The sequence below is a fragment of the Oncorhynchus nerka genome, unplaced genomic scaffold (assembly GCF_034236695.1).
Source record: "Oncorhynchus nerka isolate Pitt River unplaced genomic scaffold, Oner_Uvic_2.0 unplaced_scaffold_2867, whole genome shotgun sequence".
Lineage (NCBI taxonomy): Eukaryota > Metazoa > Chordata > Actinopteri > Salmoniformes > Salmonidae > Oncorhynchus > Oncorhynchus nerka.
In genome coordinates this window covers 1-18,296 of record NW_027038434.1, presented here as the reverse complement: position 1 = coordinate 18,296, position 18,296 = coordinate 1, and the positions used below count along the sequence as shown (strand labels likewise).

The 18,296-nt window shown below is 43.1% G+C and overlaps 1 protein-coding gene across 1 annotated transcript; it reads right to left on the bottom strand.

The window, feature by feature from the left end:
- Nucleotides 1-370: 370 nt before the first annotated feature.
- On the bottom strand, nt 371-16,764 carry LOC135566957 (leucine-rich repeats and immunoglobulin-like domains protein 1). The gene is made up of 6 exons (XM_065014505.1): nt 16,572-16,764; nt 11,378-11,422; nt 10,944-11,213; nt 10,542-10,823; nt 3,965-4,223; nt 371-531 (listed from the first exon to the last, which is right to left on the bottom strand). The coding sequence occupies exons 1-6, from the start codon at nt 16,600-16,602 to the stop codon at nt 477-479; spliced, it is 942 nt and encodes a 313-aa protein (XP_064870577.1). The 5' UTR covers nt 16,603-16,764; the 3' UTR covers nt 371-476.
- Between the last annotated feature and the right edge of the window lie 1,532 nt (nt 16,765-18,296).

The window sequence follows — 18,296 nt, the reverse complement described above, 5'->3', positions numbered from 1 at the left end:
ACAGTGTATATATCTGTATTTAGAATAACCCTCATTGGCTCTGGATTTACAAAATTCAGATTGAAGACAAACAGTGAGCTCACCAGTGATGATGATGGAGAGATTAAATCTGAGATAGGACTTCTGACACTCATTTATATAAACTGTCCAATCCATGAGTACAACCGACCCACTCTTATCAGCAGGACGGGTAAGGACTGACATATCGGATTGTTAATCAAGCAAAGATGGTTTTTCATCCTTAGGTAAATTATGTAAAGATATGTACTCACCAGTGACGATGATGGGAGAGAAAAGCTGTGATTTGACATCTGGGGCCGACCTCTCCTCCTCCCAACACAACTGTACTGACCAGCCTGGTCAGGGAGAGAGAGGGTGTTTTTCCTGGTCTTAATGAGAAACTCTTCATTGTTTCTGAACCAGCTGTATGTCCAGTCTGTGTTGTCTGATATGTCACACCGCAGAGTGACTGTCTCTCAGGGTAGAGGAGACCCTGTGGAGTGACTATCTTCACTGAGGCCGTGGGCAGAGCTGTGGAAACAGTTATATGAAGACAAATGCAGTCAGAGCAACAATCTTTCCAAAGTATGATCTGACTTCAGTAAGTAGTACAGTAACTACTACTACAGATCAGTAGAATACAGTTCAGTAGGGTACACTAGAGTAGGGTACAGTACAGTAGAGCACAGTTCTATAGAGTAGGGCACAGTTCAGAAGAACACAGTACACCACATTCAACTAGAGTACAGTAGAGCAGGGTACAGTTCAGTAGAGCACCACACAATAGAGTATGGTACAGTTCAGTAGAGTACATTACAGTAGTGCAGGGTACTGTACAGTACAGTACAACAGAGTAGGGTACAGTTCAGTAGAGCACAGTATTGTAGAGTAGGGTACAGTTCAGTAGAGTACTGTATTGTAGAGTAGGAGTAGTACAGTACAATAGAGCACAGTATTGTAGAGTAGGGTACAGTACAGTACAATAGAGGGGAGAGTACAGTTCAGTAAGTGCACTACAATAGAGTAGTATACAGTTCAGTAGAGTAGGTTACAGTACAGTAAGGAATAGTACAATAGAGTAGTGTACAGTTCAGTAGAGTAGGGTACAGTACAGTAGGGTATAGTACAATAGAGTGGGGTACAGTAGAGCACAGTGAAGTAGGGTACAGATCAGTAGAGCACAGTACAATAGAGTAGGGTACAGTAGAGCACAGTAAAGTAGGGTACAGATCAGTAGAGCACAGTACAATAGAGTAGGGTACAGTTGAGTACAGTAGAATAGGGTACAGTACAGTAAGGTAAAGTACAGTACATTAGAGTAGGGTACAGTACAGTAGATTACAATATAGTAGTGTACAGTACAGTTGAGTACAGTAGAGTAGGGTATATTACATTAGAGGACAGTAGAGTAGGGTACAGTACAGTAGATTACAGTAGAGTAGGGTACAGTACAGTAGAGTAGAGTACAGTGGTATATAGTAGTAGTGTTTTTGGTCAAATAGATGGCAATATTTGGCGTCTTGGAGGGTAGGAACCCCCCTGTTCGCTATACATCTCAATACTCTACACTTTTTCCTGAATTGTGCACTTGCCCACTACCCACATGGTGGTCCTCTGGGACAGTTCAGTAGAGTACAGTACAATAGAGTAGGGTACAGTACAGTAGAGTACAGTAGAGTAGGGTAGAGTAAGGTACAGTACAGTAGAGTACAGCAGAGTAGGGTACAGTAGATTGGAGTAGGGTACTGTAGAGTACAGTAGAGTAGGGTACAGTAGAGCACAGTAGAGTAGGGTACAGTTCAGTAGAGCACAGTACAATAGAGTAGGGTACAGTACAGTAAGGTAAAGTAGGGTACAGATCAGTAGAGCACAGTACAATGGAGTAGGGTACAGTAGAGCACAGTAAAGTAGGGTACAGATCAGTAGAGCACAGTACAATAGAGTAGGGTACAGTAGAGCACAGTAAAGTAGGGTACAGATCAGTAGAGCACAGTACAATAGAGTAGGGTACAGTAGAGCACAGTAAAGTAGGGTACAGATCAGTAGAGCACAGTACAATAGAGTAGGGTACAGTTGAGTACAGTAGAATAGGGTACAGTACAGTAAGGTAAAGTAAAGTAGAGTAGAGTACAGTAGGGTACAGTACAGTACATTAGAGTAGGGTACAGTACAGTAGAATACAATATAGTAGTGTACAGTACAGTTGAGTACAGTAGAGTAGGGTATATTATATTAGAGGACAGTAGAGTAGGGTACAGTACAGTAGATTACAGTAGAGTAGGGTACAGTACAGTAGAGTAGAGTACAGTGGTATATAGTAGTAGTGTTTTTGGTCAAATAGATGGCAATATTTGGCGTCTTGGAGGTAGGAACCCCCTGTTCGCTATACATCTCAATACTCTACACTTTTCCTGAATTATGCACTTGTCCACTACCCACATGGTGGTGCTCTGGGACAGTTCAGTAGAGTACAGTACAATAGAGTAGGGGACAGTACAGTAGAGTACAGTTGAGTACAGTAGAGTACATTAGAGCAGAGGGCAGTAAAGTAGAGTACAGCAAGAGTAGGGTACAGTATAGTAGAGTACAGTCGAGTACAGTAGAGCAGGGGACAGTATAGTAGAGTACAGTAGAGTAGGGTGCAGTACAGTAGAGTACAGTATAGTAGGGTACAGTTCAGTAGAGTACAGTAGGGTATAGTTTAGTAGAGTACAGTAGAGTAGGGTACAGTTCAGTAGAGTAGGGTACAGTAGAGTATGGTACAGTACAATAGAGTAGGGTACAGTTCAGTAGAGCAGGGTACAATACAGTAGACTAGTATATAGTAGTAGTAGTAGTGTTGTGGTCAAATAGATGTCAATGTTTGGGGTCTTGGAGGGTTGGAACCCCCCTGTTCGCTATACATCTCAATACTCTACACTTTTTCCTGAATTGTGCACTTGTGCACTACCCACATGGTGGTCCTCTGGGACAGTTCAGTAGAGTACAGTACAATAGAGTAGGGTACAGTACAGTAGAGTACAGTCAGTACAGTAGAGTACAGTAGAGCAGGGGACAGTAAAGTAGGAGTACAGCAAGAGTAGGGTACAGTAGAGCACAGTAGAGTAGGGTACAGTTCAGTAGAGCACAGTAAAATAGAGTTGGGTACAGTACAGTAAGGTAAAGTAGGGTACAGATCAGTAGAGCACAGTACAATAGAGTAGGGTACAGTTCAGTAGAGCACAGTACAAAGGAGTAGGGTACAGTACAGAAGAGTAGGGTACAGCACAGTAGAACACAGCACAATAGAGTAGGGTAAAGTTTAGGAGAACACAGTACAATACATTCAAGTAGCGTACAGTTCAGTAGAGAAAAATGTAATGGATTAGGGTACAGTTCAGTAGAGCACAGTGCAATAGAGTAAGGTACAGTTCAGTTGAGCACAGTAGAATAGGGTAGAGTACAGTAGAGCACAGTGCAATACAGTAGGGTATAGTTCACTAGAGCACAGTGCAATAGAGTAGGGTATAGTAATGTAGGGTAGAGCACAGTACAGTAGAGCACTGTGCAATATAGTTGGCTACAGTAGAGTTGGGAAGAGCTGTGAAAATAATGCACAAAATATCTGGATACCTGCCTGGTAATTCAGCTGATGCTGTAACATTGTGATAAAACTATATTTTACATATGTTGACTCCATTCAGTTAGAATTTACAGTGTATATATCTGTATTTAGAATAACCCTCATTGGCTCTGGATTTACAAAATTCAGATTGAAGACAAACAGTGAGCTCACCAGTGATGATGATGGAGAGATTAAATCTGAGATAGGACTTCTGACACTCATTTATATAAACTGTCCAATCCATGAGTACAACCGACCCACTCTTATCAGCAGGACGGGTAAGGACTGACATATCGGATTGTTAATCAAGCAAAGATGGTTTTTCATCCTTAGGTAAATTATGTAAAGATATGTACTCACCAGTGACGATGATGGGGAGAAAAGCTGTGATTTGACATCTGGGGCCGACCTCTCCTCCTCCCAACACAACTGTACTGACCAGCCTGGTCAGGGAGAGAGAGGGTGTTTTTCCTGGTCTTAATGAGAAGCTCTTCATTGTTTCTGAACCAGCTGTATGTCCAGTCTGTGTTGTCTGATATGTCACACCGCAGAGTGACTGTCTCTCCAGGGTAGAGGAGACCCTGTGGAGTGACTATCTTCACTGAGGCCGTGGGCAGAGCTGTGGAAACAGTTATATGAAGACAAATGCAGTCAGAGCAACAATCTTTCCAAAGTATGATCTAACTTCAGTAAGTAGTACAGTAACTACTACTACAGATCAGTAGAATACAGTTCAGTAGGGTACACTAGAGTAGGGTACAGTACAGTAGAGCACAGTTCTATAGAGTAGGGCACAGTTCAGAAGAACACAGTACACCACATTCAACTAGAGTACAGTAGAGCAGGGTACAGTTCAGTAGAGCACCACACAATAGAGTATGGTACAGTTCAGTAGAGTACATTACAGTAGTGCAGGGTACTGTACAGTACAGTACAACAGAGTAGGGTACAGTTCAGTAGAGCACAGTATTGTAGAGTAGGGTACAGTTCAGTAGAGTACTGTATTGTAGAGTAGGGTACAGTACAATAGAGCACAGTATTGTAGAGTAGGGCACAGTACAGTACAATAGAGGAGAGTACAGTTCAGTAGAGTGCACTACAATAGAGTAGTATACAGTTCAGTAGAGTAGGTTACAGTACAGTAAGGAATAGTACAATAGAGTAGTGTACAGTTCAGTAGAGTAGGGTACAGTACAGTAGGGTATAGTACAATAGAGTAGGGTACAGTAGAGCACAGTGAAGTAGGGTACAGATCAGTAGAGCACAGTACAATAGAGTAGGGTACAGTAGAGCACAGTAAAGTAGGGTACAGATCAGTAGAGCACAGTACAATAGAGTAGGGTACAGTTGAGTACAGTAGAATAGGGTACAGTACAGTAAGGTAAAGTACAGTACATTAGAGTAGGGTACAGTACAGTAGATTACAATATAGTAGTGTACAGTACAGTTGAGTACAGTAGAGTAGGGTATATTACATTAGAGGACAGTAGAGTAGGGTACAGTACAGTAGATTACAGTAGAGTAGGGTACAGTACAGTAGAGTAGAGTACAGTGGTATATAGTAGTAGTGTTTTTGGTCAAATAGATGGCAATATTTGGCGTCTTGGAGGGTAGGAACCCCCCTGTTCGCTATACATCTCAATACTCTACACTTTTCCTGAATTGTGCACTTGCCCACTACCCACATGGTGGTCCTCTGGGACAGTTCAGTAGAGTACAGTACAATAGAGTAGGTACAGTACAGTAGAGTACAGTAGAGTAGGGTAGAGTAAGGTACAGTACAGTAGAGTACAGCAGAGTAGGGCAGTAGATTGGAGTAGGGTACTGTAGAGTACAGTAGAGTAGGGTACAGTAGAGCACAGTAGAGTAGGGTACAGTTCAGTAGAGCACAGTACAATAGAGTAGGGTACAGTACAGTAAGGTAAAGTAGGGTACAGATCAGTAGAGCACAGTACAATGGAGTAGGGTACAGTAAAGCACAGTAAAGTAGGGTACAGATCAGTAGAGCACAGTACAATAGAGTAGGGTACAGTAGAGCACAGTAAAGTAGGGTACAGATCAGTAGAGCACAGTACAATAGAGTAGGGTACAGTAGAGCACAGTAAAGTAGGGTACAGATCAGTAGAGCACAGTACAATAGAGTAGGGTACAGTTGAGTACAGTAGAATAGGGTACAGTACAGTAAGGTAAAGTAAAGTAGAGTAGAGTACAGTAGGGTACAGTACAGTACATTAGAGTAGGGTACAGTACAGTAGAATACAATATAGTAGTGTACAGTACAGTTGAGTACAGTAGAGTAGGGTATATTATATTAGAGGACAGTAGAGTAGGGTACAGTACAGTAGATTACAGTAGAGTAGGGTACAGTACAGTAGAGTAGAGTACAGTGGTATATAGTAGTAGTGTTTTTGGTCAAATAGATGGCAATATTTGGCGTCTTGGAGGGTAGGAACCCCCCTGTTCGCTATAAATCTCAATACTCTACACTTTTTCCTGAATTATGCACTTGTCCACTACCCACATGGTGGTGCTCTGGGACAGTTCAGTAGAGTACAGTACAATAGAGTAGGGGACAGTACAGTAGAGTACAGTTGAGTACAGTAGAGTACATTAGAGCAGAGGGCAGTAAAGTAGAGTACAGCAAGAGTAGGGTACAGTATAGTAGAGTACAGTCGAGTACAGTAGAGCAGGGGACAGTACAGTAGAGTACAGTAGAGTAGGGTGCAGTACAGTAGAGTACAGTATAGTAGGGTACAGTTCAGTAGAGTACAGTAGGGTATAGTTTAGTAGAGTACAGTAGAGTAGGGTACAGTTCAGTAGAGTAGGGTACAGTAGAGTATGGTACAGTACAATAGAGTAGGGTACAGTTCAGTAGAGCAGGGTACAATACAGTAGACTAGTATATAGTAGTAGTAGTAGTGTTGTGGTCAAATAGATGTCAATGTTTGGGGTCTTGGAGGGTTGGAACCCCCCTGTTCGCTATACATCTCAATACTCTACACTTTTTCCTGAATTGTGCACTTGTGCACTACCCACATGGTGGTCCTCTGGGACAGTTCAGTAGAGTACAGTACAATAGAGTAGGGTACAGTACAGTAGAGTACAGTCGAGTACAGTAGAGTACAGTAGAGCAGGGGACAGTAGAGTACAGCAAGAGTAGGGTACAGTATAGTAGAGTACAGTTGAGTACAGTAGAGCAGGGGACAGTACAGTACAGTAGAGTAGGGTACAGTAGAGTACAGTATAGTAGGGTACAGTTCAGTAGAGTACAGTAGAGTAGGGTATAGTTCAGTAGAGTACAGTAGAGTAGGGTACAGTTCAGTTCAGTACAGTAGAGTATGGTACAGTACAATAGAGTAGGGTACAGTTCAGTAGAGTACACTAGAGTAGGGTACAGTACAGTAGAGCACAGTTCTATAGAGTAGGGCACAGTTCAGAAGAACACAGTACACCACATTCAACTAGAGTACAGTAGAGCAGGGTACAGTTCAGTAGAGCACCACACAATAGAGTATGGTACAGTTCAGTAGAGTACATTACAGTAGTGCAGGGTACTGTACAGTACAGTACAACAGAGTAGGGTACAGTTCAGTAGAGCACAGTATTGTAGAGTAGGGTACAGTTCAGTAGAGTACTGTATTGTAGAGTAGGGTACAGTACAATAGAGCACAGTATTGTAGAGTAGGGTACAGTACAGTACAATAGAGGAGAGTACAGTTCAGTAGAGTGCACTACAATAGAGTAGTATACAGTTCAGTAGAGTAGGTTACAGTACAGTAAGGAATAGTACAATAGAGTAGTGTACAGTTCAGTAGAGTAGGGTACAGTACAGTAGGGTATAGTACAATAGAGTAGGGTACAGTAGAGCACAGTGAAGTAGGGTACAGATCAGTAGAGCACAGTACAATAGAGTAGGGTACAGTAGAGCACAGTAAAGTAGGGTACAGATCAGTAGAGCACAGTACAATAGAGTAGGGTACAGTTGAGTACAGTAGAATAGGGTACAGTACAGTAAGGTAAAGTACAGTACATTAGAGTAGGGTACAGTACAGTAGATTACAATATAGTAGTGTACAGTACAGTTGAGTACAGTAGAGTAGGGTATATTACATTAGAGGACAGTAGAGTAGGGTACAGTACAGTAGATTACAGTAGAGTAGGGTACAGTACAGTAGAGTAGAGTACAGTGGTATATAGTAGTAGTGTTTTTGGTCAAATAGATGGCAATATTTGGCGTCTTGGAGGGTAGGAACCCCCCTGTTCGCTATACATCTCAATACTCTACACTTTTTCCTGAATTGTGCACTTGCCCACTACCCACATGGTGGTCCTCTGGGACAGTTCAGTAGAGTACAGTACAATAGAGTAGGGTACAGTACAGTAGAGTACAGTAGAGTAGGGTAGAGTAAGGTACAGTACAGTAGAGTACAGCAGAGTAGGGTACAGTAGATTGGAGTAGGGTACTGTAGAGTACAGTAGAGTAGGGTACAGTAGAGCACAGTAGAGTAGGGTACAGTTCAGTAGAGCACAGTACAATAGAGTAGGGTACAGTACAGTAGAGCACAGTATTGTAGAGTAGGGTACAGTTCAGTAGAGTACTGTATTGTAGAGTAGGGTACAGTACAATAGAGCACAGTATTGTAGAGTAGGTACAGTACAGTACAATAGAGGAGAGTACAGTTCAGTAGAGTGCACACAGTATACAGTTCAGTAGAGTAGGGTTACAGTACAGAGGAATAGTACAAAAGTAGTGTACAGTTCAGTAGAGTAGGGTACAGTACAGTAGGGTATAGTACAATAGAGTAGGGTACAGTAGAGCACAGTGAAGTAGGGTACAGATCAGTAGAGCACAGTACAATAGAGTAGGGTACAGTAGAGCACAGTAAAGTAGGGTACAGATCAGTAGAGCACAGTACAATAGAGTAGGGTAAGTTGAGTACAGTAGAATAGGGTACAGTACAGTAGGTAAAGTACAGTACATTAGAGTAGGGTACAGTAGTAGATACAATATAGTAGTGTACAGTACAGTTGAGTACAGTAGAGTAGGGTATATTACATTAGAGGACAGTAGAGTAGGGTACAGTACAGTAGATTACAGTAGAGTAGGGTACAGTACAGTAGAGTAGAGTACAGTGGTATATAGTAGTAGTGTTTTTGGTCAAATAGATGGCAATATTTGGCGTCTTGGAGGGTAGGAACCCCCCTGTTCGCTATACATCTCAATACTCTACACTTTTTCCTGAATTGTGCACTTGCCCACTACCCACATGGTGGTCCTCTGGGACAGTTCAGTAGAGTACAGTACAATAGAGTAGGGTACAGTACAGTAGAGTACAGTAGAGTAGGGTAGAGTAAGGTACAGTACAGTAGAGTACAGCAGAGTAGGGTACAGTAGAGATTGGTACAGTAGGGTACAGTAGAGCACAGGGTACAGTTCAGTAGAGCACAGTACATAGAGCACAGTAGGTAAAGTAGGGTACAGTTCAGTAGAGCACAGTACAATGGAGTAGGGTACAGTAGAGCACAGTAAAGTAGGGTACAGATCAGTAGAGCACAGTACAATGGAGTAGGGTACAGTAGAGCACAGTAAAGTAGGGTACAGATCAGTAGAGCACAGTACAATAGAGTAGGGTACAGTAGAGCACAGTAAAGTAGGGTACAGATCAGTAGAGCACAGTACAATAGAGTAGGGTACAGTAGAGCACAGTAAAGTAGGGTACAGATCAGTAGAGCACAGTACAATAGAGTAGGGTACAGTTGAGTACAGTAGAATAGGGTACAGTACAGTAAGGTAAAGTAAAGTAGAGTAGAGTACAGTAGGGTACAGTACAGTACATTAGAGTAGGGTACAGTAGAATACAATATAGTAGTGTACAGTACAGTTGAGTACAGTAGAGTAGGGTATATTATATTAGAGGACAGTAGAGTAGGGTACAGTACAGTAGATTACAGTAGAGTAGGGTACAGTACAGTAGAGTAGAGTACAGTGGTATATAGTAGTAGTGTTTTTGGTCAAATAGATGGCAATATTTGGCGTCTTGGAGGGTAGGAACCCCCCTGTTCGCTATACATCTCAATACTCTACACTTTTTCCTGAATTATGCACTTGTCCACTACCCACATGGTGGTGCTCTGGGACAGTTCAGTAGAGTACAGTACAATAGAGTAGGGGACAGTACAGTAGAGTACAGTTGAGTACAGTAGAGTACATTAGAGCAGAGGGCAGTAAAGTAGAGTACAGCAAGAGTAGGGTACAGTATAGTAGAGTACAGTCGAGTACAGTAGAGCAGGGGACAGTACAGTAGAGTACAGTAGAGTAGGGTGCAGTACAGTAGAGTACAGTATAGTAGGGTACAGTAGAGTACAGTAGAGTAGGGTGCAGTACAGTAGAGTACAGTATAGTAGGGTACAGTTCAGTAGAGTACAGTAGGGTATAGTTTAGTAGAGTACAGTAGAGTAGGGTACAGTTCAGTAGAGTAGGGTACAGTAGAGTAGGGTACAGTACAATAGAGTAGGGTACAGTTCATTAGAGCAGGGTACAATACAGTAGACTAGTATATAGTAGTAGTAGTAGTGTTGTGGTCAAATAGATGTCAATGTTAGGGGTCGTGGAGGGTTGGAACCCCCCTGTTGTCTATTCATCTCAATACCCTACTCTTTTTCCTGAAGTGTCCACTACCCACATGGTGGTCCTCTGTAACACAATTGGTAGATTATGGCACATGCAACATTAAACATGTAGATGTGCTGCCCGTGTTGTAACAGACACCATAATGGCACAGATACAAAGATGAAACCTCTATATAAATGTTTTCCAAAATATGATCACCATACTTCTTTCTTGAAATAAGTCTTTGTTTTTCTATCATATCTATGAATACTGACACACAGATCATGCTTGACTTAATATAAATAGTGTCTGTATGACACTACTCACCGTTGACAGTGATAGTGACAGGGTCACTGACGGATGAAGAAGTGGGTCTGGAGTCTCTCTCTCCCTGACACCAGTAGGGACCCTCATTCACTGTTGATCCATTGATGGTGAGAGTGTCTCCTGTTATAGTGTGTCTGACAGACTGGGATGCTACATTATAATTCATGTATTTGTACCACTGATAGTTCCAGATACTGTCAGACCCTACTGAACACGTCAGAGTAACTGTTTCTCCAGGGAACACAGGGTTTGGCTCTACAGTCAGTGTAGCTTTGGGCAGAGCTGAGGAAACACACAACAGACATTTTTAAAACAACTAAACAGCATTCTTAAAATGCGGCCCATATTCAAGTGGTTATAAGAATGGAGGCACAGATGTGAATGAGAGATGAGATGACGTACATGTCACTGTCAGTCTGACTGCATCACTCCATTTAGAATCCTGTTGCTGATGTGATCCCAGACAACTGTAGTCACCACTGTGGGAAAACTCAGCTGAACTGATAATACATTCATGTTCTTTCTGTGGACATTGATCCGAACTGGGTGTTAACCATCTGTACTCCCTGTCAGTGACTCCTCCCCCCTGTATGACACATCTGAGAGTGACAGACTCTCCACGGAATATCTGGGAGCTGTTGGGGTGTATGGTCAGAACAGCCTTCGCCACTCCTGCACAAAATCAAACCAGCATGATACAATTGCCTTTCACATGTTATTTCAAGACACTAAAAACAAAAAATATGTCCAGCCAAAACCAACTTTAAAAATTACAAATAAAGAAATAGGATGAAGCATTAAGAGATGGAGGCTTGATGAAGTGAACAAATATCTACCATCATCATCTTCACAGTGTCCAGAGTTGATGTGTGTATTCAGCACTACAACAAAGAAAGTCACATTGCACCAATATTAGCTCTAAATAAATAACAACATGCCATATTCATGTTACTGATCACCACATACTTTATACTTCCTGTACTTTATTTTAAAGGTGCAATCTGCAATTTCCACAGATTTGAGCACTTTTAAATGAATAATAGCCATTCATTCTGAAAGAGTATGACTTTTAATTGCCTCATTAGGAAAAAAACACATGATTCCACATTCCACACTACACATATCAAATCAAATTGTATTTGTCACATGCACCGAATACAACAGGTTTAGACCTTTCAGTGAAATGCTTACTTACAAGCCCTTAACCAACAATGCAGTTCAAGAAACAGTTAAAAATATTTACTCAATAAACTAAAGTAATAAAGAGTCAAATTAAAAGAACAGGCACCACACTGCCAGGTCTCTGACCTCCTCCCTATACGCTTTGCCTATTTGATGGTTCGTCTGAGGGCATAGTGAGATTTCTTATGTGTCCGGATTAGTGTACCGCTTCATGAAAGCGGCAGCTCTAGCCTTTAGCTCAGTGTGGATGTTCCCCGTAATCCATGTCTTCAGGTTGGGATATGTACATATGGTCACTGTGGGGACGACGTCGTCGATGCACTTATTGATGAAGATGGTGACTGAGGTGGTATACCCCTTAATGTCATTGGTCATCTGACCACTTCCGTATGGAGCGAGTCACTGGTACTTCCTGCTTTAGTTTTTGCATGTAAGCAGGAGTAAGGAGGATAGAATTATTGTCAGATTTGTCAAATGGAGGGCGAGGGAGAGCTTTGTATGCATCTCTGTGTATGGATTCAAGGTGGTCTAGAGTTTTTTTCCCTCTGGTTGCACATTCAACATGCTGGTAGAAATCTGGTAAAACTGATTTAAGTTTGCCTGCATTAAAGTCCCCGGCCACTAGGGGCACCACTTCTGGATGCACATTGTCTTGTTTGATTATGTCCTTATACAGCTTGTTGAGTATGGTCTTAGTGCCAACATCGGTTTGTGGTGGTAAATAGATGGCTACGATTGATATAGATGAGAACTCTCTTGGTAGATAGTGTGGTCTACAGATTATCATGAGGTACTCTACCTCAGGTGAGCAAAACCTTGAGACTTCTTTAATATTAGAAATCGTGCACCAGCTGTTATTTACAAACGGACACACACCCTGCCTCTCGTCCTACCAGACATAGCTTCTCTGTCCTGCCAATCCTCACATATGCATTCCTCTTTTCCAGGTGGATGGATCTTCACATGTGATCACATAACCTTTCACATGTGGAATCAATGAAAACCATTTGGTTTTGGAACACTTCACATGTCATATTTCATATGATGTTTCAGATGTGGATATTTTTAACATTACATTTCACAGGTGATGCCCTAAAATTTGTCGTTAGGATGTCCCCGGAACGTCACACAGTCACAGTGTTTTCAACTTCATATTTGACTCACTTTGACATGATTACATTGTGATTGTTTATTTATACTATAATTATTATTCTAGATATCCACTTGACCAAGAAAGAGATAGTAACTAAACTAAATGACTACCGACCCGTTGCACTCAATTCCATCATTATGAAATACTTTCTTGGTGTACATATGTTAGAGGAGCTGAAATGGTCAAACCACACGGACACCAAGGTGAGGAGGGCTCGACAGCAACTCTTTAACCTCATGAGGCTGATGAAATTCGGCCTTTTCCCAAGGGGCCTCACAGTATTCTACAGGAGCACCATCAAGAGCATACTGTCGGGCTGCATCACAGCCTGAAACTGACAATTACCCTGCCCACACCTTAATGGACATTTGTATTTTTCATTGTCAAAGTAGTAAATATGTATATATTTTTTAATTTTGTATTATTGTTTCATTTACACCTGAACTGTTGGATCTCAGAGTTTAAATTATTTTACTGTACACTGCAATTACATCTGACCTTATCCATGTGACTAAATAAACTAATCTAATCTAAATGCAACATGTCCTCACAAGCATTTCGCCACACCCACAATAACATCTGCTAAATATGTGTGACCAATAAAATGTGATTTGATTGAAACTCACAATCTCTTGGTTCATGGCATTCCAATCTTCCACGGCACCGTTTCTGTGTCAATAACTGATTTCACCTGTATTCCTAAACGTTGAACTTTACTGTAAATCTCAGCTTTGTTTAAAATACACTCAATAAAACCTATTATATTTATCATAGTTACTCAGGAGTAACATTAAAACAGAATAATATGCCCCACCAACATTAGACAATTTTACAGAAAACCCTCAAATGACTGAATCCAGTATATTAAATCAATGATTAAATCAATGATGACAGAACAGTCAGATTAACTGATAACTAAAATAGAAGTGCAGATGGCATTATTTTGCACTATGCGGAGATGTATACGAACAATTCATCTGTGGGGGACTTCTGAGAATGCAGAAGTACAGACTCTTTAGCGCAGCAGAAAGATCAGCGTACCCCAAATTTAGCGGTTCTGAGTTTCAAATCCCAGGTGGGGTCATATTGAAGTGATCATGTCAAATGTACAGCATGTCACTCACCTTAAAACTCCTACACCATTTAATTACATCCCTTGCGCTTTCACATGAAAATTGCAATTTCACATGTGAAATAGCTGTTTTCACATGTTGAGCTGACATTTTCACATGTGAAAACAAGAGACTTGAAGTAAATCTTGAAACCATATGTTCACATGTATTAAATTAATATTAACACCACCTTTTCACGAGAGAAAATGGCGTTTCCACCTCACTTGTGAATTACAAAAATTTCACGTGTGAAAAACCTTCACATGGGAAAACCTAACTCTCTGTAGAATTTCATTTTCACGTGAAAAAATGGGTCATTTGAAAATCGAGATTTGCTGTTTTGGTTGTGAAAATGTTATCACGTTTAGTTTCATGGTATCACATTGAAATGTTGATTCCCCATGTTGTCACATTTATTTCACAAGATCATGTTTTCACATGCTAAAATATTTTCACACGTGTAGTTTAATGTTATCACATGTCACTTTACATGTTGTCACCTACAGTACCAGCAGCATACCACCCTTCATCCCATTGCTGGCTTTCCTCTGAAGCTAAGCAGGGACGGGCTTATTCTGTCTCTGGATGGGAGACTGCTGGAAGTGATGTTGGAGGGTCAGTAGGGGCCACTCTTCCCTCTGGTCAAAGGAGATACCAGGGCAGTCTAGGTGATATTACCCTGCTTTGGGTGCTGTCTTTTTGATAGGAAGTTAAATGGTTGTCCTGACTCTCTGTTGTTATTAAAAATCCCATGGCACTTGTTGTAAGACTAGGGATGTTAACCCTGGTGTCATGCCAACATTCCCAACCTGGCCCCCTTCCATCATAGCCACCTAATCATCCCCCCCCCCATTACTAGTTGGCATAATATAGTGTCTTCAGAAAGTATTCACACCCCTTGACTTTTTCCACATGTTGTTGTGTTACAGCCTGAATTTCAATTTGATTACAATGAGATGTTTTGTCACTGGCCTACACACAATATCCCATAAAATCAAATTGGAATTATGTTTACAAAATGTTTACAAATGAAAAGCAGACATTTCTTGAGTCAATGAGTATTCAACCCCTTTGTTATGGCAACTTAAGGCAAGCCTAAATAAGTTCAGAAGTGAATTGTGCATAACAAGTCACATAATAAGTTGCATGGACTCACTATGTGTGCAATGATAGTGTTTAACATGGTTTTTGAATGACAACCTCATCTCTGTACCCCACACAGACAATTATCTCTAAGGCCCCTCAGTTGAGAAGTGAATTTGTAACACAGATTCAATCACAAAGACCAGGTATTCCAACGCCTCTCAAAGATGGGTAGATGGGCTAAATAACAAAAGCAGACTTGAATATCCATTTGAACATCACTTTGGATGGTGTATCAATACACCCTGTCACTAGAAAGATACAGGTGTCCTTCCTCACTAACTTGATTGAGAGGAAGGAAACTCCTCGGGGAATTCACCATGAGGTCAATTGTGATTTTTTAAATAAGTTCGAGTTAAATGGATGTGATAGGAGAAAACTGAGGATCGATCAACAACATTGTAGTTACTCCACAACATTGTAGTTACTCTGTCTAATTGACAGAGTGAAAAGAAGGAAGCCTGTACAGAATACAAATATTCCACAACATGCATCCTGTTTGCAACAACACACTAAAGTAAATCTGCAAAAAAATGTGGCAAAGCAATACCGTTTTTTTGTGCTGAATACAGAGTGTTATGGTTGGAACAAATACAATACAATTCATTAATAATGAGTACCACTCTTCATATTTTCAAGTGGTGATGTCATGACCTTAGCTTTTTATGTCTATTTTGGTTTGGTTAGGGTGTGATTTGGGTGGGCATTCTATGTTCTTTTTTTCTACGTTTTGTAATTCTTTGTTTTGGCCGGGTATGGTTCTCTTTTATTTATTTATTTATTTTTACCCCTTTTTTCTCCCCAATTTCGTGGGATCCAATTGTTGTAGTAGCTACTATCTTGTCTCATCGCTACAACTCCCGCACGGGCTCGGGAGAGACGAAGGTTGAAAGTCATGCGTCCTCCGATACACAACCCAACCAGCCGCACTGCTTCTTAACACAGCGCGCATCCAACCCGGAAGCCAGCCGCACCAATGTGTCGGAGGATACACCGAGCACCTGGCAATCTTGGTTAGCGCGCACTGCGCCCGGCCCGCCACAGGAGTCGCTGAGACAAGGACATCCCTACCGACCAAGCCCTCCCTAACCTGGACGACGCTAGGCCAATTGTGCGTCGCCCCTCGGACCTCCCGGTCGCGGCCGGTTACGACAGAGCCTGGGCGCGAACCCAGGGACTCTGATGGCACAGCTGGCGCTGCAGTACAGCGCCCTTAACCACTGCGCCACCCGGGAAGCCCCCGGGTATGGTTCTCAATCAGGGACAGCTGACTATCGTTGTCTCTGATTGGGAACCATACTTAGGTAGCTTTTTCCCACCTGTTTTGTGGGTAGTTTTCTGTTTAGTGTTCTGCACCTGACAGGACTGTTTCGGTTTCGTTTTGCACTTTGTTATTTTTGTTCTGGTGTTCAGTTGCTAAATAAAGTCATGAACACTTACCACTCTGCGCTTTGGTCCGATTCTTCCTCATCAGACGACGACAACCGTTACAGAACTACCCACCACAAACGGACCAAGCAGCGTGGTATGGAGGAGCAGAGGGTTCAGGACTCCTGGACATGGGAGGAGATACTGGACGGAAAGGGACCCTGGAGACAGAATGTCGCCGCCCGAAGAAGGAACTGGAGGCAGCTTAAGCTGAATGGCAGCAATATGAGGCGAGTCAGCAAAGCAGGCACGAGAGGGGGGGCACACGGGGAGATTGGCGGAGTCAGGCTATAGACCTGAGCCAACTCCCCATGCTTACCAGAAGCAGCGTGGTACTGGTCAGGCACCGTGTTATGCGGTAAAGCGCATGGTCTCCAGGGCGCGCTCATAGCCCGGTGCGCTATATGCCAGCCCTCCGCAAGTGCCATGCGAGAGTTGGCATCCAGCCAGGGCAGATTGTGGCAGCTCAGCACTCTTGGTCTCTGGTGCGCCATTTCGCCCCAGGGTATCCTGCGCCGGCTCTGTACACTGTGTCTCCGGTGCGCTGGGGCTGTTCAGTTCGTCCTATGCCTGCGCTCCGCCCGTACCGGGCTAAAGTGGGCATTGAGCCAAGTGGAGAGGTGTGAGTGGTAAGCAACAGATCTCCAGTGCTCCCCCACAGCCCGGTTCGACCTGTGCCTGCACTCTGGAGGGGCCGGGCTAAAGTGGGCATTCAGCCTGGAGGATTGGTGCCAAGGCTGCGCACCAGAGCTCCAGTGCTCACCCACGCCCGGTTCATCCTGTGCCTCCTCTACGCACCAGGCCTCCTGTAGGTCTCCCCAGCCTGGTGGGCCCTGTGGCAGCCCACGCACCAGGCTGTCTCTGGTCTCCTCCCTCCAGCGACGCCCTCCAGTCTGGAGCCTCCAGTCGCCCTCCAGTCCGGAGCCTCCAGAGTCGCCCTCCAGTCCGGAGCCTCCAGAGTCGCCCTCCAGTCCGGAGCCTCCAGCGACGCCCTCCAGTCCGGAGCCCCCAACAAGGGTGCCGAGTCCGGGGCCCACAACAAGGTGCCCAGTCCGGGGCCCTACGAAGGTCCCCGGTCCGGGGTCAGCGGCGGGGTCCCCGCACGGAGCGCCACCAAAGTGGGCCAAGCCAGAGGTTGAGTGGGGTCTACGTTCCGCACCAGAGCCTCCACAGCGGAGAAATGCCCCACCAGACCATCCCCTATAGGTTCAGGTTTTTGCCACTGAGTCCCACACCTTAGGGGGGGGTACTGTACTGTCACGCCCTGACCTTAGAGAGCTTTTATTTCTCTCTTTTGGTTTGGTCAGGGTGTGATTTGGGTGGGCATTCTGTTATTTTTTCTATGTTTTGTATTTCTTTTTCGTTTTGGCGGGTATGGTCCTCAGTCCAGGGACCGCTGATTATCGTTGTCTCTGTTTGGGAACCATAGGTAACTTTTTCCCCACCTATGTTTTGTGGGTAGTTGTTTTTCTGTTTACTGATGCACCTGACAGGACTGTTTGAGTTTCGTTTTGCACTTTGTTATTCTTTGGTCGATTCTTCCTCATCAGGCAGCGACAACCGTTACAGGTGACTGCATTATGTTATGGAGTATGCTTACCCAATCGAGGACAGGGAATTTTCAGGATAAAAAATAAACTGAGTTAAGCACAGGAAAAATCCTAGAGAGAGAACATGGTTGTCTGCTTTCCACCAAACCTAGGAGATTAATTCACATTTCAGTAGGACAATAACCTA